This window comes from Humulus lupulus, chromosome 7, assembly GCF_963169125.1.
Source record: "Humulus lupulus chromosome 7, drHumLupu1.1, whole genome shotgun sequence".
NCBI lineage: Eukaryota > Viridiplantae > Streptophyta > Magnoliopsida > Rosales > Cannabaceae > Humulus > Humulus lupulus.
In genome coordinates, this window is record NC_084799.1 from 204,603,329 (window position 1) to 204,625,814 (window position 22,486).

Here is a 22,486-nt window from a genome sequence, read left to right on the forward strand (position 1 = left end):
AAAAAAAAAAAGTCATAGTAGGTGGGCAATAATTGATGTTATGCCTTGTCTTTTTCCTTCATAAAATAAAAATCAATAGCAGCCAAAATAGTGTTAGAAAAAGTAATACAAGAGAAACTTCAGTCTAAGACTTGGATATTTTTGCTCTTAATCACTAACTTGAACTTCAGCTCCTGGAGAGACAGTGTGCCAAAGTTTGAAGCTAATAATGTCAGAGGGATTTGTGTTCAGTGTTACAGATCGAATCATAAGCTGGTTGGGTTCTGCTGCAGTTCGTGAGATTGGGTCCTTATGGGGTTTAGAGAAGGAGCTTCAAGGCCTTGAGGACACTCTTTCAACAATCAAAGCTGTACTCCTTGATGCAGAGGACCAACACGTCCATAATCGTCAAGTGAAAGATTGGCTCGAGAGGCTTGAAGATACAGTTTTCATGGCTGATGATGTCCTAGACGAGTTCTCAAGTGAGGTTATGAGACAACAAGTCAAATACATGGGGAGCAAAAGCAAAGTGGCCAAGAAGGTAAGCACTTTCTTCTCAACCCCAAACCAAATTGCTTTTAGGCTCAAGATGGCAAATAAAATCAATAGTGTTAGGAAGATACTAGATAAGATTGCTGCTGATAGGAGGGATTTTCATTTTCAAGTGATGAACAATGAAAAGGCTAATGTTGTTGTGAGTAGAGAGAGAGACACCCATTCTTTTGTAATTGAGGAAAATGTTGTAGGGAGGGATGGAGATAGAGTGGAAATTTTGAAACTGTTGTTGGATACCAAAGATGAGATTGAGGAGAATGTGATGGTTATTCCCATAGTTGGTATTGGTGGATTAGGAAAAACCACACTTGCTCAGCTTGTTTTTAATGATGAGAAGGTCCATGAACATTTTGATTTGAAGTTGTGGGTGTGTGTTGCTAATGATTTTGATGTGAAATTGATTGTTGAGAAGATCATTAAAGCCGCTACTAATACTAGCCCGGAAAACCTTGAGATGGGGCAATTGCAAAATATTCTTCATAAAGAGATTAATAGGAAGAAGTACCTCCTTGTACTTGATGATGTGTGGAATGAGAATTCTGAGAAGTGGCATAGGTTGAAAGACTTGTTAATAAATGGTGCAAAGGGGAGTAGAATAATAGTAACTAGTCGTATCGAAAAGGTTGCAAAGCTTGTAGGCACCATAAGGCCATATCGCTTAGAGACCTTAGATCCTGACAAATCTTGGTCTCTATTCAAAAAATTGGCTTTTGTTCCGGGACAAGAATCGAGTGACTCTAAGATTTTCGAAATGGGAATGAAGATTGTCAAAAAATTTGGAGGAGTTCCTTTAGCCATTATAGCAGTAGGAAGGATGTTGTACTTCAAAAATCCTGAGAGGGAGTGGTCATTTTTTGTTGAGAAGGAACTTTCTAAGATTTCTCAGGACGAGGATAACACGGTCTTACAGACACTCAAGTTGAGTTATGATCACCTCCCATCCCATCTGAAAAATTGTTTTGCTTATTGTAGCTTATTTCCTAAGTATCATAAGATTGATGTGAAAACCTTGATAAATCTTTGGATGGCACAAGGGTTCATCAAGGCTAGTGATCCAAGTGAGTGTCTAGATGAAATAGGCCATGAGTATTTTATGGAGTTACTTTCAAGATCCTTTATTCAAGAAGATAAAAGAGATGATGTGTTGGGTGATATACTTACATGCAAAATGCATGATCTTATGCATGAGCTTGCTATATCAATAGCAGGCACAAAGTGCATCATGTTAGGATCAATTAAAGGAATTGTTGACAGGAAAGCGCGCCACTTCTCTTTTGACTTTAATTTGTACTCGCCAGACCAAATTCCATCCTCATGGACTCAAGCGAAAAGAATTCGATCAACTCTTTTACCTTGTCAATCACCATATGTGACTGAAGCAAGATTTCCAAAGTTGGTTTGTGACATGATACTTTTAAATTTTAAGTTCCTGCGCATGTTGGATTTTAATAACATGGGGATCGAAATAGTTCCTCAATCTATTGGTGATTTGAAGCACTTGAGATATCTTGATCTGTCTGGAAATGGATCCATGAGAGCTCTACCCAAATCTGTTATTAAGTTAGTCAATTTGCAGACATTGAAACTAAATTATTGCTATAATCTTGAAGAATTGCCTAGAGGCATTAAAAATCTAATTAACCTCAAGCATCTTGAGATTTATGGTGATAACAAATTGACTTATATGCCAAATGGACTTGGCAAACTGACTAATCTGCAAACACTCTCACAATTTGTGCTGAGTAGAGACATTAGCTCTGTGATAGAGCATACTGCAGGGCTGAATGAACTCGCGGGACTGAACAACCTGCAAGGACGATTGGAAATTAGAAATTTGAGGCATGGGATCCATTATGAAGATGCAAATTTTAAGGATAAGCAACATCTCAGATCCTTAATCTTATTTTGGGAAAACTCGCTTCATGAAGTTTATGCAGCAGACGTTGTTGATCATGGAAATGCATTGGAAGGATTTCGGGTGGTGCCGAGTTTGAAAGAAATGAGATTGGAGTACTATAAAGGTGTTAGCTTTCCAAGTTGGTTTCCCTCCTCTTTTTCAAATCTGGTCATATTTGAGCTATTTTACTGTGTGAATTGCCAAAATCTACCACCATTGGACCAATTTCATTCTCTGAAGATACTAAAGCTTGGTCATATGCCTGCTCTTGAGTATATTATGAACAATTATGACTCATCAACAAATTCTATACTGCCATCTCTATGCAATGTGGAGCTGTTTAACTTACCTAAATTAAATGGATGGTGGAGGGATGTATCTGTCAATGATGAGGATGATTTATTTAATACAGAAACAGGACTACCTTTGAATGTAGAGAAAAAGTTGTGGCCTTCATTTCCTCGTCTTTCGCATTTAAGTATCGATTATTGCCCCAACTTGTCATCCATGCCACTTTTTCCACTTGTTGAAGAATGTTTGAAGCTAATAAACACAAGTTTGAAGCCATTTCATCAAACATTAATGAATGTCACAGTACTATCAGCTTCTTCTGTTCTCACTCCTCTATCCAAATTGAAGACTCTATTTCTTGGTAAGAATGAGGATATGGAATGCTTACCAAATTGTATGAAAAATCTCACATCTCTTAAGGAGCTGAGTATTAGAGACTGTCCAGAGTTAAAGTGTCTATTTCCAGGTCTTCAACATCTATCTTCTCTTCAGCTATTGGAGCTTAGTAGTTGCAACAATCTTGACATATCTAACGGAAATGCAATTATGTGGCACTCCCTTAGAAGCCTCCGCTCCTTGTCCTTCTTTAAGCTTCCAAAACTAGTGACACTCGTCGACGAGCTTCAACATGTTACCACTTTGCAACGCATCAGCATATGGGGCTGCTACAACTTTATGGCTCTTCCAGAAGAGTGGATTTGGAGACTCACTTCACTTAGGACTCTATGTATTTGGGAGTGCCCCACTTTAACATCATTGCCAGAATCAATTCGAAACATGTCTAGTCTACAAATTCTAAGCATTCATGATTGTCCAAGCTTACTGAGAAGATGCCAAAGGGAAATAGGCCAGGATTGGCATAAGATTGCTCATATCCCGCATTTGGATTTGCGCTCCAGTTCCATTGCAGATGGTTCATAAATCATTTATTTCAAGTTCAGGTACATGAATCAATTATAATAAGTTGCTGGTATTTTCTCCTTTCTTATTTCTGTCATTTTTCGCTGGACCTAACTGGTAAATATTTAAGAATTTTTTAGTGTTGTAGTTTTGCCACAAAGTACAAACTTGATAGTGATGATTAGACTTTTCAATTTAGTTTGAACAAACTTGAATATTTACCGCAGAACCTAATTGTTTAATTTTTCATGTCATGGATGTAATTGCTTTTACTGTCTTTTTTTCAGAGCACAAATGAGAACTGGAAGACTAGAGGGGATATAGATTGTTCTGACCTATTACACCATTGGTTTTGCACCTGCTAGTAGGTAATTTCTAGACAAAAAAAATGTTACTTGGAATTTGATGTATGAAAATTTAAAGTTTACTTTTCAAACACATTGTCTTTTTTTTTTTTACTTTTCAGGTTCTTCAAATGATTATTAGCTTTATTTGTTATACATCAGATGGCTGATGGTTCTCTCTCTCTTTTGTTTCATTGCAGCTGCCAGAAGAAGGACAACAATTGTTGCAAACAAACTTGGTGCCTTTTACCTCACTATTGGTCTTTATTCTTGGAGGTTTCATTGTGTCTAAAGGTAAATGTCACTTTAGTTTCATGACTTATTTTCATTTTAAAAGGAGGCTTCCTTTTGCACTAAGCCAAATAAAATCAAATATGAAAGGAAATAGAATAAACAATATAAATGCCAAAACCATCTCAATGAATACACATTATATAGGAAGAGTAGTACATTTTAGAAGTAAATAGAATAGAGACACATGCCATTGCATAGCTAGGACTACTAGGACAACATAAGGGAATACGTAATAAACATATTAATCTCTGTTAGAGAAAAATATCCCACATGAAAAGTGTGTGAGTAAATTCAACAATACATAACAGCATGGGTTACTCCACTCATTACTAATTGATTTTGAGATGGAACCTCGTACTTTTTACCATGCACTTCATTCTACCTCTAGACCACTTTCCACATTCTAACAAGCTCTAATGAGATACATTTGGTTTAACATGTATCGACAAAATGTCGATGCTATCAATGAATTTCTTCATGTCCCTTCAAAGACTATCTGTTGATCTTCATTAGTTTCATATCACATAAGCTCAACATGATTATGTCTGTCACAACCCACAGTTGGGAAGACCCTTGTTAAAGAGAGGGGCCTTTTGTTAAATTAATAAAAAAAATTTAATATATATTAAACAGTATAACCAAATTTGAGTATTTACATGTAATTTGTACTTTAGCACTATGGACTAACACCAAATATAATTTTTAGTATTTTTCCAAATTGTTATCTGTAGATTTGTTTAAGAAGAGGGAAACAACAAGCATATTTTTTTACCGCTTAAGAGTATGACTGAATGCAACATGATTTAGAGGATTGATGCATTCTATCTCTTTTGGAAGTTAAGGAACTTGATGCCACAAGCAAAGACAAAGAAGAAGATAAGAACCCAACCAACATGGGCAAAGATGACATATACAAGAAAGTCATACTCAAAGCCTAGAAGTTCCTTGAGGAACTCATCCACTGCCTTTGGTGCTGCACCAGGAATTTCAATCAGAGTCTTTTTGTCACCAACTTGGGATGTGAAAATGCCATATATTGTCCATGCTACTGGTGAACCCCAGTAGTACCACCTCCACCAGATTGGAATTAGCTGCAATTATATAAAGATTCAAGTGTTAAAAACTTCTTTTGTTGTCATTGTAACTGATTGTTTCACTAAAAGCTGTCACAATATTTTGTTTCATGTTTTCACTAAAGAATCTTAACAATACTTCATAAGAACATCACATCTTCTAAAATTTTATATGGCTTTGCTATAATAGCAATATGACAAAGCTACATCCTCTTATTTGAGATTGACTTTGTATTTGTATTTGTATTTTTGTTTTGATATATTGGATAGGGGTTTGAAGATGAATTTAGAGTTGGGTGCTCACCTAGTTAGGATGCTTCGCTATTCTTGTTTACACTTTGTATTCTTTGATGAAAATCATTTATATTATTTTGGGTCCCTCTGTTGTTTAATACTAGTTTGATTTCTCAGTTTCAAACAATTACAAATAGAAATATTTATTTGTTTTATAAATTGGTAAAAAATAGTACCCTCAGCCTAAATTTAGTCAATAATAAACTAAAAAATAGTACAGATTTTCCTTGTTGGTCTCCTATGATAGACTGAATATGTGGGAGTAGAAAGAATCCAAACTGCTGAGTTGACTATATCATATTTTACCAATTTACAAAAGGGTTTATACTTTTTTGGACCCTGTGTTTTTTCTGATTACCTGTTTGAACTCTGTGTTTTAAAAAAATCTTTTTTGGACCCTATATTTTATAAAATGGTTCAAATAAATCCCTAAACTCAATTTTAATGAAGATAAAATTGAATATAACAACATAGTTTTCAAGCAGAATGATTTTATTTTTGTTCTGAAGTGTTAGTTTGGTGAATTATTTGTGATTCAGTTGAAAAAACTTTGACTAAAATCGGGTTTAGGGTTTTATTTGAACTATTTTATAAAACATATGATCCAAAAAGTAATTTGTCAAAACACAGGGTCTAAATAAGTAATGGAACAAAACACAAGGTCTAAAAATGTATAAATCCTTTACAAATAGAGGGTCCTGATGTGATTGTTTGAAACTGATGGTCCAAACTAGTATTAAAACAAGTAGAGGGGCCCAAAATTATACAAACTTTAAAAGTTATTGACACTAAAGCCCCTTAACATGTAAACTGAATTACACTTAATTTTTGCTTCCACTACTACTTAAAAGGTCAGTCTTCCAATAATAACTAAAATACATGCAAGTCTCTTGTTCTTTTTACAAATCATTGGACACTATAGAGTGTTAATTTGACAAAAACTTGACTTATAATTTTGTTAATTGTTTTGTGATCACAGTGAAAATTTAATATACATACCGGTCTGGGGATGAGGAAGCCGGAAAACAAGTTCCAAAAACTGAGAAAGAAGGACATAACAATGGCAGCAATTTGATGGCCCGGAGTTAATGCAACCACCATCATTCCATACATTGAAAAGTAGGTAAAGCACATGAAAATGAAGTAATAAAAATAGAAGAACTTGTCTACTTTCCAATGGAATCCAATCATGGAATATAGTAAAAGAGAATAGACCATGGTTTGAATTGCAACATAAATGGTTTCTATAGCCACCTGGATTCAACATACAAATACACATTAGTAATACAAAGGTCAGAGTTATGAGACATCAAAATTGGTACTTGGGCTTGTTCTTACTTGAGCAAATGCATAAGGAAATGCAGAATACATTCCGGCCCCTCTCTCGCGATAGAAGACTGTTCTTTCGATTGCGACTACAGATTGCACAGCTGAAGTGTTTGTGGCTCCAAGAAAAAGTACAGCAGCATAAGTAGCCCCAAGAAGATTAAGCAAGTCCTGTTGTTTTTGTCTAGAAAAAAAACAGATGAATGAGAATCCAACAACATTTACATGAAGATAAAGAAGTTTTACTTCAAGGGTAATAACATTTTTCTTTGTGCTAGAGTAAAAGTAAAGAACTTGACTCACATATTATTTCCTTTGCCCCAAAAGATCACTCCAAACATAATACCAATAACAACTGTCATGAAGAATCTGATGGCATTAAAATGAGAGTTCCTCCAGTATGACCAATGTTGTTTCCAAAAGCAAGCTTTGCACTGAGTCATAAAGCTTTGAGAGTATTTAGTGGGAAAGTAAAGATCTTTTGAACCCTCTTGTGGGGTGCTTAACTGCTTGATAAGCTCATCATTTCTCCTGAAAAGTGGGGAAATTAATCATTAATTATGGACAAATAGATTAGATTAGGAGGTTAAGAAAAATATTGCATGGAAAGTTGCTTACTGATAGAGGTCAGAGTTGGCATAAGCTTGTGAAAAATCTATGCCAAGTTGAGTCTCAACAGCATTAGAGCTCACTTCTAAGACCCATGTAGCAGGATTATAGCCCTCTCTAATCTTGGGAACCCCTGGAATAGCCTGCAAAAAGTGCACTAGGTTATTTAGATATATTCATCTTGAATGGAAGTGCCCTTTTCCCACCAAGCACATTAAAATTTAATACCAAAACAAGAACATATTTGTACTAATTACATGACTTTGTTTCATTTTAAGAAATTTATTTAAAAGGATCTGAATAAAAAAACTAGGAAATATATCATTTTAGTACCCTATTGTTTGTCTTGGAACCAATTTAGTCATCTGTCGTCTAATTAACACCATATTTTTTTAAATTGTATTTTTCCACCAGTTTCGATAAACAAAAAAATTGATAAATATGGTAGCGTTCGGTAACATTTAATAAAACAGTTTTCTATTTATTTGATTAAAAATATGAAAACAAAATCCAAAATCATGTTCGGTAATAGTAATTGTATTTTCTATTTTTTTAAATTTTAATTAAAATTTATTAAACTTTGAAAATAGATTTTTTTTACTTGCAATTTTTTTTTAAACAGTTTTCAATTTTTCCTTTTTTTTTTCTTATCTTCTTCAAATCAACACTTCATATTATTAAATAAAAAATAAAAATAAAAGTTATCAAACGAGTTTATTATTTTTTGTTTTAAAAACAAAAAACAAAAATGGTTACCAAACATATTTTTATTTTTTAAAAATAAAAAACAAAAATAAAATAATATTTCCATTTTTGTGTTTAAAAAATTCAAAAACAAAAATTTTACCAAACAAACCCTATGTTTTAAATACTTTAATTTAATTTTTAGATATATTTTAAACTATGTTTATAAATTTTTTATCAAGCAAAATATTTACCAAAATTGGTGGAAAAAGGTATAATTTTAACTGACTTAACATATACAAGGTATCAAAAATGTATTGATTCAAACAATATAGACTATTAAGTTGGTTCTAGAACAAACAATACAGTACTAAATTAGTATATTCCTTAAAATTTACCTCAAAATATTCAACAAGATCTTGTGAATGGTGACCAAGTGGTCCAGCATATATAACTTGACCTCCAGTTTTCATCAATAGCAGCTGAAAAAGGAAACAAGATTGATATGAATTAGACCTTATAATTAAAGACATATGAGCAATTATATTTCCAGTACAAAGGGTCTAAGATCTAACTATACCTCATCAAAAGCTTCAAAGATGTCGATGCTCGGTTGGTGAATTGTGCATACAACGGTTCGACCTGTATCTACTGTGTTTCTCACTGTTCTCATAACAATTGCAGCAGCTCTAGCATCAAGGCCTGAAGTTGGCTCATCCATGAAGATAATGGAAGGGTTGGAAACTAGTTCTACTGCTATAGTAAGCCTTTTTCTCTGTTCAGTTGTTAGACCGTTAACTCCTGGAAGTCCAACCAAAGCATTTCTCAATGGCTTCAACTCAATCAGCTCCATGACTTCTTCAACAAACATCTACAAGTGTAAACAAAAATTAAAGTCAATCTCTAACCAACTTCACAGCAACATGACAAGGTCAGTAGGTGTGATACTATTCAAAATTTTCAATAGGAAGCAACTTTTTCGAATGCATAATCATAGCTATTGAAGATTGCAACTACTTTGGTAATTTCTTAGTTGTTAGTCAGTGTTTGGTTCGAACCAGTATAGAAACTTGTGTTCTTTGTGTGGTTGATTTTGCCTTTGAAGGTTGTTATGAGTTTTCTTGTTCTAAGCTTGGGTTGTATGAGGATTTTACAGCAGTAACATAAGTAACTTGCCTTCCAAGTTTCCTTCTTCACATCTGAAGCAAGGCGCAGCCATGCGGAGTATAGCAGAGATTCATGGACAGTAACATATGGTGAATGGATGTCATTCTGTTCACAATAACCACTAATACGAGCGAAAGTAGCTTGGTTCTTGGGATAGCCAGAAATGCTTATACTTCCTTCTATGTAGCCACCGGTCTTTCTTCCAGCCAAGACATCCATAAGGGTGGTCTTTCCAGCACCACTGACTCCTATTAGTGCAGTTAGCACACCAGGTCTGAAAGCACCACTAACATTTCTTAGCAGTTGCAGCCTGGTTTCTTGAGCTCCTTGACTCTTCTTCATTTCCTGATTATATGAAAAAGAAAAATCCAAAAGCACCATTGGAACCAAAGTATGTGGCTCTTCTCTTATAATATGCACTTTAATAAGCTAATACTTTGACATAGATCATATCTGCATAGGTGATTGAAGTTTAAGCTAGTCATTGTTTGAGAAAGTAACTCACCGCAGGCATATCTACATAGTAATTTACATGGTCAAAAGCAAGTGTTAGAGGCTGAAAGGGCAAGGCCAGTACTGTTTTCTTGTTTACAACATTTTCTCCAGCATTTCCTACAACCATATTAAAAACTATATTTAGATATATCACAGGAAAAAGCTATGAGCATGAAGGGATATGATGCTTAACAAGAATCATGAGGCTCCATCTAAAACTAATTGGTGATTAGTAGAGTTACACATGTTCTTATTAATGATTCAATATTCTTACACTTATTCCATGTGGGACACAATAGTCTAATATCTCTCTCAAGATGGTGGCGATTTTTCACTCACCAATCTTGAATCACCTGATCACAAGTGGCCCATTTTTTTTTCAGCTCGCTTATTTTTTTTTTAATCTCAAGTGTCTTTTCGCACTATGTGGATCTCGACTTGGCTCACTCTTTTTGGATCGGTGTGGATCGAATGCCCGCTAGAGAATTGGCTCTTGATACCATGACAAGAATCATGAGGCTCCATCTAAAAACCAATTGGTGATTAGTGGAGTTACACATGTTCTTATTAATGGTTCAATATTCTTACACTTATTGCATGTGGGACATAATAGTCTAATAATGCTAACATCTTACTTATGAGTTATATAAAAGAGGCATTAAAGTTTGATTTTTTTTGTTCTGATCCAAAGTGTTGAAAAGCCAATTATGATGCAATAAATTTGGTTCTACTTTGGCACAATCACCAACCTTCCAAATTGGATTTTTTGGTATGATTTTCGAAGTCTTCATCTGTAACTACAGGCTTCGAATCGCCAAAAGCTGAAATTAAGATTGGATACAGAATGATGAGATAGCTATGTATAAAAAAAAAGCGCATGAACTGTTATAGAACACATGGCTTACGTTTTAAGAATGTCAATGCTGCAATAAAAAGAACATTGAAAAGAAGAGAAAAACCAAGAAGTGCTCCAATTCCTATCCAATACCAATTTTCATCTACAAAAAGGCCTCTCTCTTTAAGAAGGGTCTTCCCAACTGTTGGCTGGCTTGATCCACTTATGGGCTGTGACAAGGACATAATCATGTTGAGCTTATGTGATAGCATAAGATAGTCTTTAGAGGGACTTTTCCAGAATTATGATAACTTACAGTGCTCCATCTTTCATCAAGAAATTCATTGATAGCAATGGCATTTTGTCCATACATCATAGGAGAGATGTAATATCCCCAAAGCATCCATGGTTTGATATCATCTGCCATTAAAATGTACACACAATGTTAACTATTGGATTAAGATCAATGGTTCATATTTATAGTTGTTAATTAATATTTCTAAAAATAAATTTTGATTTTTTCAAATTTTTGGAAGGGTTATCTGATGAAAAATGTGAATTTATTATGAAAATATAATATTGTAAACTTTTCATTTTTCAAATGTATGTCAATTTCTAAATATAACTAGTGTTTCTTATTGGTTGGAAGCACCATTAATTATGGCAAAGAAAAAATTAAATTCGAAATTAATGTAAAAAAATATATATTTACTTGTTGTTGACTTCCTATATCAAGTTACTATGTTGCTACATCATCATACTTGTTAGTACTCATCTATGGGTAGTAACTATTGAGAAGTCTTCCATATATATATATATATATATGTTACATGGTTGATTTTATTTGACTTAATGAAAAAATAAAAAGTCTACTTTTGAAGTGGAAGAAGTATTGAAACTAAAGTTACATTACTTACCTTTAGACACAATAAAACCACCAAGAACAAAAACCAATAGTAAGGTAAAGGCACCAAGTGTGTTTGCAACAACTGCTGTCCTGCCAGCAGCCGCAATGAATCGGAAGAGAGAAAGAGCCATCTGATGTACACCAAATAAAGCCAATAATTGTTTGAAGAACCTGAGAAAAAAAAAAGAAGACAATTTGTTTGAAAAGTAAACTTAAATAGTAGAATGAAGGGCATGGTTAGACTCATGGAGTTTCATATCAAAGTCAATTGATGATGAGTGAAGTAATTCATGCTCTTATAAACAGTACAATGTTCCCACGCACTTTTGTCTAGCACTTACCTGCTAGCAGCAGGTGCAAAACCAATAGAGTAATATGTTAGAACAATCCAAATCCCAGCTTCCATGAGTGAAATTGGAATTCTAAGTAGCCAAATAGGCAGGGCAAAAGCCCATGCTGGGTAGAACAATGAATCTCTTTGTTTATAGAAAACCGGAAGCCTGAAGACTGTCATTGCAAGTTCTGCCATCCCATTGAACATGACATTAATGAGACTGAAAAACAATGCTCCCCAAAACCTTGTTCCATCTTGTATTCTTCCAGTTCTCATTTGTGTTCTAAAGAACACAGTAAAAGCAATCACAGCCATGACTGTTATCTGAGATGTTTTGAAAATGTAAACAAAAGAATTTCTCTTCATCAGCAGCCATTCCCTTGAGAAGCATGCCCTGAAGAGTTCCCAATTTGAAATGCCATACTTGTCTCTAACCAGAGCTGCAGGGTGGACTTTTGTTTTATCATAAGGGGCTCTTAGCTCTTCAGAAAGGTTTTGGCCAATGCGAAAAGAGTTAAAGGCCTGCGAAAACTCAGGTACAGATATATATCTGTAAGGTTGGTTATTCCTATACCAGTATTGTTCTTGGTCCTTTATGGAAGTTAATTCTTGAAGAAAATCTGCAACACCTTTCCTTTCTGGGCATTTGAAGCCCATGTGTTCAAAAAATTCAAGCACATTATCGCGTGGACCTTGGTAAACTATTTGTCCATTTGAAAGTAGGATAATGTCATCGAAAAGCTCGAATGTCTCGGGAGCTGGCTGCAAGAGAGATATGATCATTGTGACATCCATAATCTGAACTATCTGCCTCATGTACTTGATAATCTGGAATGTGGTTGAACTATCCAGGCCTGTTGATATTTCATCCATGAAAAATGCTCTTGCTGGTCCAACTAACATTTCCCCTGCATTTAGTTTACTTCTTAAATAAATCTATTCAAACAATATAAAACAAGAAAAAAAAAGTCAGTGAATGTTGATGTGCTCTCTTATATGGTTGCCTAAGTTAAGTTAGTTTGGTGGTCTTGCTGGTTAGTTCACATGTCATATTCTTATTGGGTGTGTTGATGTCATGCTAGTGATGACTGAAAGTAACACAATCTTTGATCTGTATAAAGAGAGTTTTGTACTGAGCTTCACTGATTTCATAGTAAAGCTCCATTGATGTGTTCCTTGCTGTTGATGCGGGCTTATACATCCAAACCACATAACTCTTAGTCTTTGTGCTGTGACGGTCTTAGCTTCTCTTGGTTTTCGATTTCTAGTTTGATAAGCATGTTAGACTTTTATTTGGGCTTACATTATTTATTTTCTTGTTTAATAAAATATGGGTTGATAAATAGTTCTTTGCTGATCTAGCCCATTTAATTTTAGTGATCTCTTGTTTATGGGCTTAGTATCTATATTAGTCTAGTTGAGACATAAGTGTGAGCTTTCTAGTTAACTGAAGCCTTTCATGAGGAGACCCAGTCCAACTAGCTTAATATAAGCTAACTCCCCTCTCTAACTCTATCTATATGAATAGTCTCATTGTTATTTTGTAGATTGATAATCTGCTTCAAAAATAGAGGTCTTAGTGAAGAAGGCTTAGTTGGTTAGTATTGCATTAACAATTCACGTTTTCTCTTATGGCTTAATCAGGTATGTTTACTATATTCTTTAATTGTTTATTGTGTTATAAGTTGTATGCAAAATTATGAATAAGATGTTGTATGAATATCTAACAATGCAATCTTGTGATTCGAACTGTTCTAACAATTAGATTTTTTTACTTCAAAAATTATGGATATCATGTAATATTTTCATACTTGAATAGAAAAACTCTACACTTGATCTCATCTTGTATATGGAAACTACCAATCTTATACAATAAAACATATAATCAATCAAACATTTGTGATTACTAAGTTTTATATCTGTTTTGTAACTATAATTGAAGAAAGTTAATAAAAGTGGTAAAATTCTGTATGCAAGTGTTATATACCAGTTGTCACACGTTTCTTCTGCCCACCAGAGATACCTCTCCTCATATCATCACCCACCATAATATCAGCACAAATGTCCAATCCAAGTATCTGTTGGAGAAACATTCATTTTTTTCTTTTCTTTTCTCACTCATTTTTTGATAAAGATAAGAAAAGGGGAATTTACTCAATTGGTACCCTATGTTTTTGCAAAGTATCATTTTGGTACCTTCTGTTTTCAATAATACTTATATGGTACCTTGTATTTTAAAATTATACATATTTGATACCCTAGACTAAGATTTGATAGATAAAATTTTGTCAATATGATTAAACTGTCATCAGTTATATGTAATTAAGTAATTAAATTTAAATTTGGAACTTACATAATTGACAGCAGTTTGATTAAATTGGTAAAATTTTATTAATTAAATTTAAGTTTAGGGTACCAAATATGTACGATTTTAAAATACAGGATACCATGTGAGCATTATTGAAAACAGAGGGTACCAAAATGATACTTTGCAAAAACACAGGGTATCAAATGGTTACCTACCCAAATAAGAAAAGGAAAGACTTAATATCAGGACAACATACCTTGAGAACATAGTCAGTGATCAAACTTGTGCTCTGACCAGCCACAGCAGTTGCTTTCATGAAGACATCAATATCTGAATCTGGTTGAACACCTTCATTTTTCTCGCGCCTCAATGTCTCAACTAATGTTGCATACTTCGCGCCAACTCCAAGGCAACGTCCTGAAAAATCCAATGTCTCGCGGACTGTCATCTCGCCATAGTGAAGATCATGCTGGCTGATATAAGCACATGTTCTCTGAGGAACAAATTCTGAAAACTCATGGCCACAATAGGTGACTTTTCCGGTTACCTGCTTAAAACCACTACTCTTTAGTAAATAGAACATCACTAGAAATGAAGATTTTCTCAAGTGAAACACAAAAAAGTAGAGAGAAAAGAGACAGACCCTTAGATTGTTATCAAGTTTTCCACTTAATGCCTTTAGCAATGTTGTTTTTCCTGCGCTTGGAGGTCCAAGGAGTAGAGTCAACCTGAGAACACAATCCATTTGCGAAGTTCAAAGCAATAAAGGGAAGAAAACTAGGCTCACAAAGCTAATTAGATAATTCAAAAAGAATAAATAGTATTTTTTGCCCCCTACAACTATGAATGTATGATCGTGACATGAATGATTTGTCATGTTAAAAATTCTCCGAACTATGCAGCTTACTTAAATATGAGACTTCTATTAGTTTTCATCTAAGTAGCTAACACAATGATGATGTAGCATTTTGTCTGTTGATGTGACAGTGACATGTATAGAATAATTAACAATTTTGCCCCCGAACTTTGACCACCACCAAATTGTGCCATTTTTATTAAAACAATTTTTTTTTCTTTTTTAAAAATAATAATTAAATCTTTAAAAAATTTTAAAAATCATTTGAAAAGATAAATAAACAATACTAAAAGTTTCAAATTAATTAAATAAAATTTCAAATACTCAAAAATTTAAAATCTAATTAATAACAAGGGAAAATACAATTTTGACCCCTGTGTTTTGTCAAATGACAATTTGGACATCGTGTTTTACAAAATAGTACCCTAGATCCGATTTTGGTCAAAATATTTTCAATTATAAAATAAATTATCGGGTCGTTAGTGATGCGATTGATTTAAAAAAGTGGAGAAAGTGGTCGAGGAGCTGAGAATGAAATATTATATTTTTCACTTTAAATGAAAAATACTAATTAGACAGTTCAAAAATAACATATATGTTGTGCAAAAATAACAAATATGATGTGCAAAATTCATTAAAGATATACCTTGATGGCCTCACTATTCCACTCACATCTTTGAGTATCTTTATAACCCTTTTCTTTGAAGGAGAGAGTTCCACAAGTCCAAGAACATCCTATTAGGGGAAAAGAAGTAAGCCTGATCTATAAGTAGTTCATTTTAAATTATATATGGAAGTATTTTTCTTAGCAAACATTAAAGGCAAAGTAAAGTTCTCATTTGGACAAATATAATATTTTTGATATAGATGAAAACAGAAACAAGATTCAAAGAATTGAGTAGTTTTTGTTAGAATTTCTAATACACTCAGATAACATGAACGAACAATAATCTCCAACGCATAATCCAAAATCATGTCACTATAAATACATATATGAGAAATCCTAAATCATAATTCTATAGATCCTTTGCTAAATTAAAGAAGAAGGTTAACACAAGAGCGGAAGCCCTAACCTGATGCTATTGTTGGAGATTGCATGGAGAGTTTAGATCTTCCTATATAATATATATATATATCTCTATGAGAGAACAGTCTCTCATTTCTTTTTTCTTTTCTGTTAACGGGATGACGGACAGAATAAAATGATATTTATATATATATCTATATAGGAAACCACAACCCTAATTTATAATTAGTGATTTCCAATTTTGCCCATTATAAAATTAAAAATTTTATACACATTAAAGACATTTTAATACCCTATAATATTTATAACATAATTGGTCATTTAATTTTATATCACACTTTATAATAGCATTATACATTATACATATGTACCCATAAAATAAGATTTTAATCCCAACAGTTTTATTATAAGGAAGATAACATTGCTGAAGAACATAAGAAAAGTACCTCAATAGCATTTAAGGTGGCATTGAGCAGAGTTGGAAGTGCTCTAGTACCAACATAAGCATCTCCTTCAATTGACAAATGCTCAAATCTTACTTCAATCTTAGGAATCTCAACTCCTACCCTATTATTCCAAAAAAGGCAAAAAAAAAAATGAAAATAAGTATCTAATACACAATTGACTCAAATCATTTCTGTGACTATTAATTTGTGTTGAAGGAAGAGTATTGTTGACCAAGAATCATATTCTTTAGTTTGATGAAAATTGACAAGAGTTGTGAGGAGAAAGAAATAAAAATTATGAGTGTAGACATGTGAGACTAAAAGTCAGAGACCTTGTGTATCACAAAGCTGAAACTTAATAATTTGCAAACTGACAATGAGATTCTAAACAGCAGACAAGGTTCTCTGTCTGTCTTTTCCTTCATTTTCTCAGCATCCAAACAGAGAAGCACTAACCTGCCAGTCCTTTCCCTAAGCCTCCTCAAGAATCTCTCGTTATCCTCCTCAACTTTGAGCACACTGTCTATCAAATGCTTCCTTTCTTGGGCTCCAAGCTTTGTAACATCAACCTCTTCATGCACCACATTTCCTTCTTTTTTCAACTGCTTGATCAACCCTTTCTTCATCCTATCAAAAGTCGGTAGCCGCTCTATCGCGGCCCATTTCAGTGCTCGCTCATCTTCATCACCCGCCATATTCAATACTTTTGTACTTGTTGAACAAAAGCAGCTAGAGAACTATGAAATTGTACATGGTTTAAGCATGGTATATTGAAATATGTTGCATGAAAATGGTGACAGTTTTGAGTAGTTTATCAAAAGACTTGAAATGTGATGTTAAAGGTGGAATATATTACATCTTCAAGGGAAGTTTCTATAATGAAGAAAGAATCAAATTTGAAGAAGTGATAACGAAACATCTCAGAACTGTGAACTAAAAATTTGATAACAAAGTTGTGGATAAGAGGAAGAATCTTGTTCCCGTGTTTTTCACAGTATTTGATCATGAATTTGCTATTAAATTGTGCTTGAGTAGAATATAAGGGTGTGTTTTCTAAAGCAGGTGATGGGAATCGCTTGCAGTTACCGTTTGATTTGAATATTTAAAAGTTTGAATAAAGATCATGTGATGTAATATATATGAATAATGTTGCAATTTACAGTAGTTTTTTGGGTTGTGATGGGTTTTGGTTTTTTTGCTTTTTTTTTTTAGTTTATTACCAATAATAGTATTGTCTTTCACTTTAGTACAATGATTTACTTGAAATTGGAGCAAAGAAGACTACTATTAAATTATCCTTATCAATGTTATCAATTTCTACCAATCTTTTTGGATATTGAAGACATTCCAAAAAGATCTTAAACTTAAATTATTTGAGCTTTAAAAGTTAAGAATGGCATCTTCTGAAGCACTTTAAATGATTTTATGTATCATGTGTTTAGATAGATCTATCCATAAATTAAAAAAAAAAAAGTTTATACTTTTTTGGACCCTGTGTTTTTTTCCATTACCTGTTTGGATCCTGTGTTTTGAAAAATTACTTTTTGGACCCTATGTTTTGTAAAATGATTAAAATAGAACCCTAAAACCGATTTTGGTCAATGTTTTCTCAACTAAAATCACAAATAATTTACCAAACTAACAATTCAGAACAAAAATAAAATCATTCTGCTTAAAAAATGTGTTGTTATATTCAATTTTTTCTTCATCAAAATTGAGTTTAAGGTTCTATTTTAACCATTTTACAAAACATAGGGTCCAAACAGGTAATGAGACAAAACATAGGGTCCAAAAATGTATAAACCCAAAAAAAATTGTTTATTTTGTTTGGAGACATCTGAGCGAACTAAAAAGTACTATGAAAAACCGAATAAAGAAGAGCATATCTATATATGTATGTCTTTGATAAATTTTGTATACAGTAATAGTTTTGGAGTATTATGTGGTAGGGGCTTCAAAAAGAGCTTTACCGGTGAGACTATTTTATATTTTTGACCTGTGAATAATTTTCAGCGCAATTTTTTTTATTATCATGTATATTGTAGTTATTTAAAGCATCTTGCAAATTTTCAGAAAATTCCGAATAATTTACAGTACTGAAAACTATATTCAAACATGCTATTTTACACGCGCATAAAAAATTAGTCACGCGTGCAACAACCTGTTTTTAAACTAGTTTTCAGCATTTAAATTATTCGAAATTTTCTGAAAATTTACATGATGTTCTAAATAACTACAATACACACGATCATAAAAAAAATCACGCTAAAAGCTATTCACGAGTTGAGAACACAAAAGAATCACACCGATAGGGATCTTTTTGAACCCCCTACCATAGAAATTTCCAATAGTTTTTTTTTCGAAAGAAAAAGAGGAGAACCGATCCAAAATATTATTATAAAGAATGTGAAAATTAAATAAATTTTATAATATATGTAAAAAAAAAGAGTATGTAATTTTAAATATATATTATCTTCCATTCCTCAAGACTTATTCCTTCATCAATTTTGAGTCGTTGAATTCATTTTGTTATATGTTTGGATGGTTGGATTTAAATATTTGGATGAACATGTCTTAAAAAAATACTCATATACACTTTGCTAGCCCCTAACAACATTCAACTTTTTTGCTTTTAATATTTTTTCTTACACTAATTTTGTTTTATAATTTCAAAATCTTCTTTCACTTAAGTCCTCACTTTTGTATAAATACACTTTGTTGACGCGGTTCTTCGGCAACAGATAATTAATAGAATAAATAGTGAGATTAGTGCTAAATAATGAACCGTAACAGATGAATGATCTCAAAGTAAAATGGTGACACGAATACTTTTTTAGGTGGTTCAAAGGTTAAAATCATTCTAGTCCACCAGCCAATATTATTGCTATCTCTCTGATATTCTTTACAAGGGTATTTCTTTACAGAATAGCATCCAACCCTTTGCAACTCCCAGGGTCTCCATATTTATAGGGAGAGGGCACCTGGGGGTTGGCAAGTGGGGTCATCCCGTGACCTTCTTACCTATCATGTCACTTCTGTGACATTCATGGTTAATTCCTAAAACCTGACAAATGAAGTGTGGTCTAATCAATAAGTAAGGGGGATAATGGGCCGCACGGCCCAACCCAGCCGTGGGTGCCTAAACACGCACATTTATGCTGCCTGTCCGAGAATTCAGGGATATATCAGACACGTGATGTCTGATATATGTACGTTTACTTTGCGTGGTTGACTTTATAAGAGGTCAGAGGTGCCAACTTAAGCTCGTACCTCGAGCTTGTTGTGTTCTTAGCCCGTGGTGTCCATACTTCTGACCCGACTCCTTAGTAATCTTATTAAGTCTTTGGTTACCTCGAGCTAAAGAGGTAGGACCTGGTAACAACAGCTCCGGATACGTGGCATCCACGTGGCTGATATAATTATGTCATTTCTCAGCTCGCTAATAGCCCGTAGATATTTAGGGCGTACACACTTAAAATAGGAAAATAGAATAGAAATGAAACACAAAATTTACCAATAATTAAAATACAACAAATTCAAACAAAAATATGTGTTTTACACACAAAATTCTATACAAATAAAATAATACTAATTAATTCACATTTACTTAAAAACTTAATAAATTAATTAAAAACTCAAAAACTAATCCATATTTTGACATTAATATGTAATAAAATAATTCTATTTTGTAGAGTTAGCATTGTAAAATAAAAATTCGATGTAAAATAGAAAGATTAAGATTTTAGTAGAGAATGGGATAAAAGTGTTCTAAATGTTACTCTTTTAAGCATTTGAAATATATGATCTTCATTGACAATAAAACCTAAACAATTAATTTTTTTTATTAATTTTATTCAATTTACTAATGAAATTTAAAATTTATTAAATTATATACATATATAATATTAAGCATTAAAAATAATAATTACTACAAATATATATCAAAATTAATCAAACATAGTTTTTGCTTTGCTAAATTAAAATTATACCTTAAACATTATAAATTAACAATACACAAAGACTATATAATTTTTTTTTGACTTACTCGTATGGGCAATTATGTCACAATAGGTCCTATGTCGCTGCAAAATATGAATAGAAAAAATACATTTTTCACAAACAAAGTAACAAAGATAATCTCAAGCACACAAATTTTTGATGTGGAAGAATAGTTAAAACCGCAACCATAGAGTATACTTAGAATTTTTAAAGATTTCACAACAATATAATTTTTATGGTTTACTTGTCCCTGACCTATTTGATTCAACTTACTCGCACACTACTAACAACTCCCCGAGGTTAATTAGTGAAAGCGGATTGTGAATTTTGTTCAAATTTCCTTTAAACAAAGATTGCTTATGGTGAAAGGACAAGATTTAGGTTTTTTTTCAAGCATTTTTTCCACAATTACACAATAATATGATAAGAGAATTAAAAATAAAGAAAAAACTATGAGGCAAAATTGTCATCAACCATAACAAAAATAAAGCAAAAACTAGGAGGCAAAATTGCCATCAACTAATAAATAAGACAAAATCTAGGAGGCAAAATTGTTATCAACTGGTAAATATAAGGCAAAATCTATGAGGCAAAATTGTCATCAACTAATAAACATAAGACAATAATACAACAACAAAATAAAATAAAAATTACAACAAAAGTTAGGAGGCACAAATGTCGTCAACTATACAAAAATAATAGAAAGTGTAAGTATAAATAGATATATAAGTAATTTTTTTATGGGTGGTAGAACCGTCCTATATTTTATTCTTATCCTTTTTATTTTAGTTTTATATGTTTTTTATATAGTGCAAAAATTAAAATAACTAGAACAAGAATTCACTAACCTTGAGTAAGAGTTTGTTTATTTTCTTGCAACTCCCCCACAACGGCGCAAAAAACTTGATGGTAACTGGTTACATTCATGTTCTTTGTGTGTATATTTCTGTGTGTATCTGGTTACCTTCACGTTATGATGTGTGTATATATTTCTGGGTTCTTTATGGTAACTTGTTACCTATGCTACAAAATTCTTAGTTATTTCTTCCTTTTATTAAATGAAGTGTTCTTCCTCTTTTTCATTCAGATTTGATGTTTCTTTTCATATTTAATAAGAGTAACCTGTCACCCCTCTTATGGCAACTGGTTACCCCTCTTATGGCAGAAGGTTACTCCTTTTAGGGTAACTGGTTACTCTTCTTGGTACATGTTATTTAACCTAGTTCTAGGATTTTTTTTTACATAATTGTCAAAGATCAATCAAGTAACTGGTTACCTTACCCAGGATTTGAAAAAAGAAACGTACAATATAAAAAAAATGAAAAAATATTTATAATAAATAAAAAAATAATAAACACAATTCATATCACAAAAATTTTTTTTTTACAAAACAACCAAAGAAAAATTTAATATAAATTAGTTATATATAAAAAAAAAAACCAGTTCTAGCCAAGTGTAAATTATCCATGCATGTCCATTTGGTCGTGGTCAAATGTAGAGGCCTTTCGAAGAGGCGACCTTTGCTCTTAAGGTTGGGGAGATTAGCGATATTGTGGATACCGACAGTGGAGTTCACATCATTATGAGAACTAGTTGATTTTAGAGGGCACGAGGAAGTTTTCAAGATATTTTTGAAAATGATTTTAAAATACCTTCATGCTTATTTAGTTGGTTTGATGGCACCTAAAATAATATAAAAAGTAATATAAAAAAGCTAAAATAAAATAATATAAAAATATAAAACTATCCTTTATAATAACTAAAAAGGTAAGTTTTTTTTTCATGAAAAATGTAATATAGAAAAGTTAAAAAAATTAAATAAAATGAAATTACAAAACTACCCTTCTACTTGAAAAAAAAGTTTAA

At 32.7% G+C, this 22,486-nt stretch overlaps 2 protein-coding genes across 6 annotated transcripts; one reads left to right on the forward strand and one right to left on the reverse strand.

Moving 5' to 3' along the window:
- The first annotated feature begins 119 nt into the window (after positions 1–119).
- On the forward strand, positions 120–5,484 carry LOC133789176 (disease resistance protein RGA2-like). Of its 5 annotated transcripts, none has more exons than XM_062226931.1 (4): positions 120–3,663; positions 3,910–3,990; positions 4,167–4,260; positions 4,992–5,484. In XM_062226931.1, the coding sequence occupies exon 1, from the start codon at positions 209–211 to the stop codon at positions 3,641–3,643; it is 3,435 nt and encodes a 1,144-aa protein (XP_062082915.1). In that variant the 5' UTR covers positions 120–208; the 3' UTR covers positions 3,644–3,663; positions 3,910–3,990; positions 4,167–4,260; positions 4,992–5,484. The 5 variants fall into 5 exon arrangements, with proteins under 5 accessions (XP_062082915.1, XP_062082916.1, XP_062082917.1 ...); XM_062226932.1 differs by having other exon boundaries at positions 5,098–5,484; XM_062226933.1 differs by having other exon boundaries at positions 5,103–5,484.
- LOC133789178 (pleiotropic drug resistance protein 2-like) lies at positions 5,082–17,391 on the reverse strand. Its single transcript, XM_062226936.1, has 20 exons — positions 17,078–17,391; positions 16,622–16,742; positions 15,795–15,883; positions 14,936–15,020; positions 14,549–14,839; positions 13,972–14,062; positions 11,992–12,892; positions 11,661–11,821; positions 11,060–11,163; positions 10,814–10,973; positions 10,658–10,729; positions 9,919–10,025; positions 9,423–9,758; positions 8,827–9,117; positions 8,645–8,728; positions 7,572–7,705; positions 7,257–7,484; positions 6,966–7,137; positions 6,627–6,881; positions 5,082–5,351 (listed from the first exon to the last, which is right to left on the reverse strand). The coding sequence occupies exons 1-20, from the start codon at positions 17,314–17,316 to the stop codon at positions 5,082–5,084; spliced, it is 4,191 nt and encodes a 1,396-aa protein (XP_062082920.1). The 5' UTR covers positions 17,317–17,391.
- Positions 17,392–22,486: the final 5,095 nt, after the last annotated feature.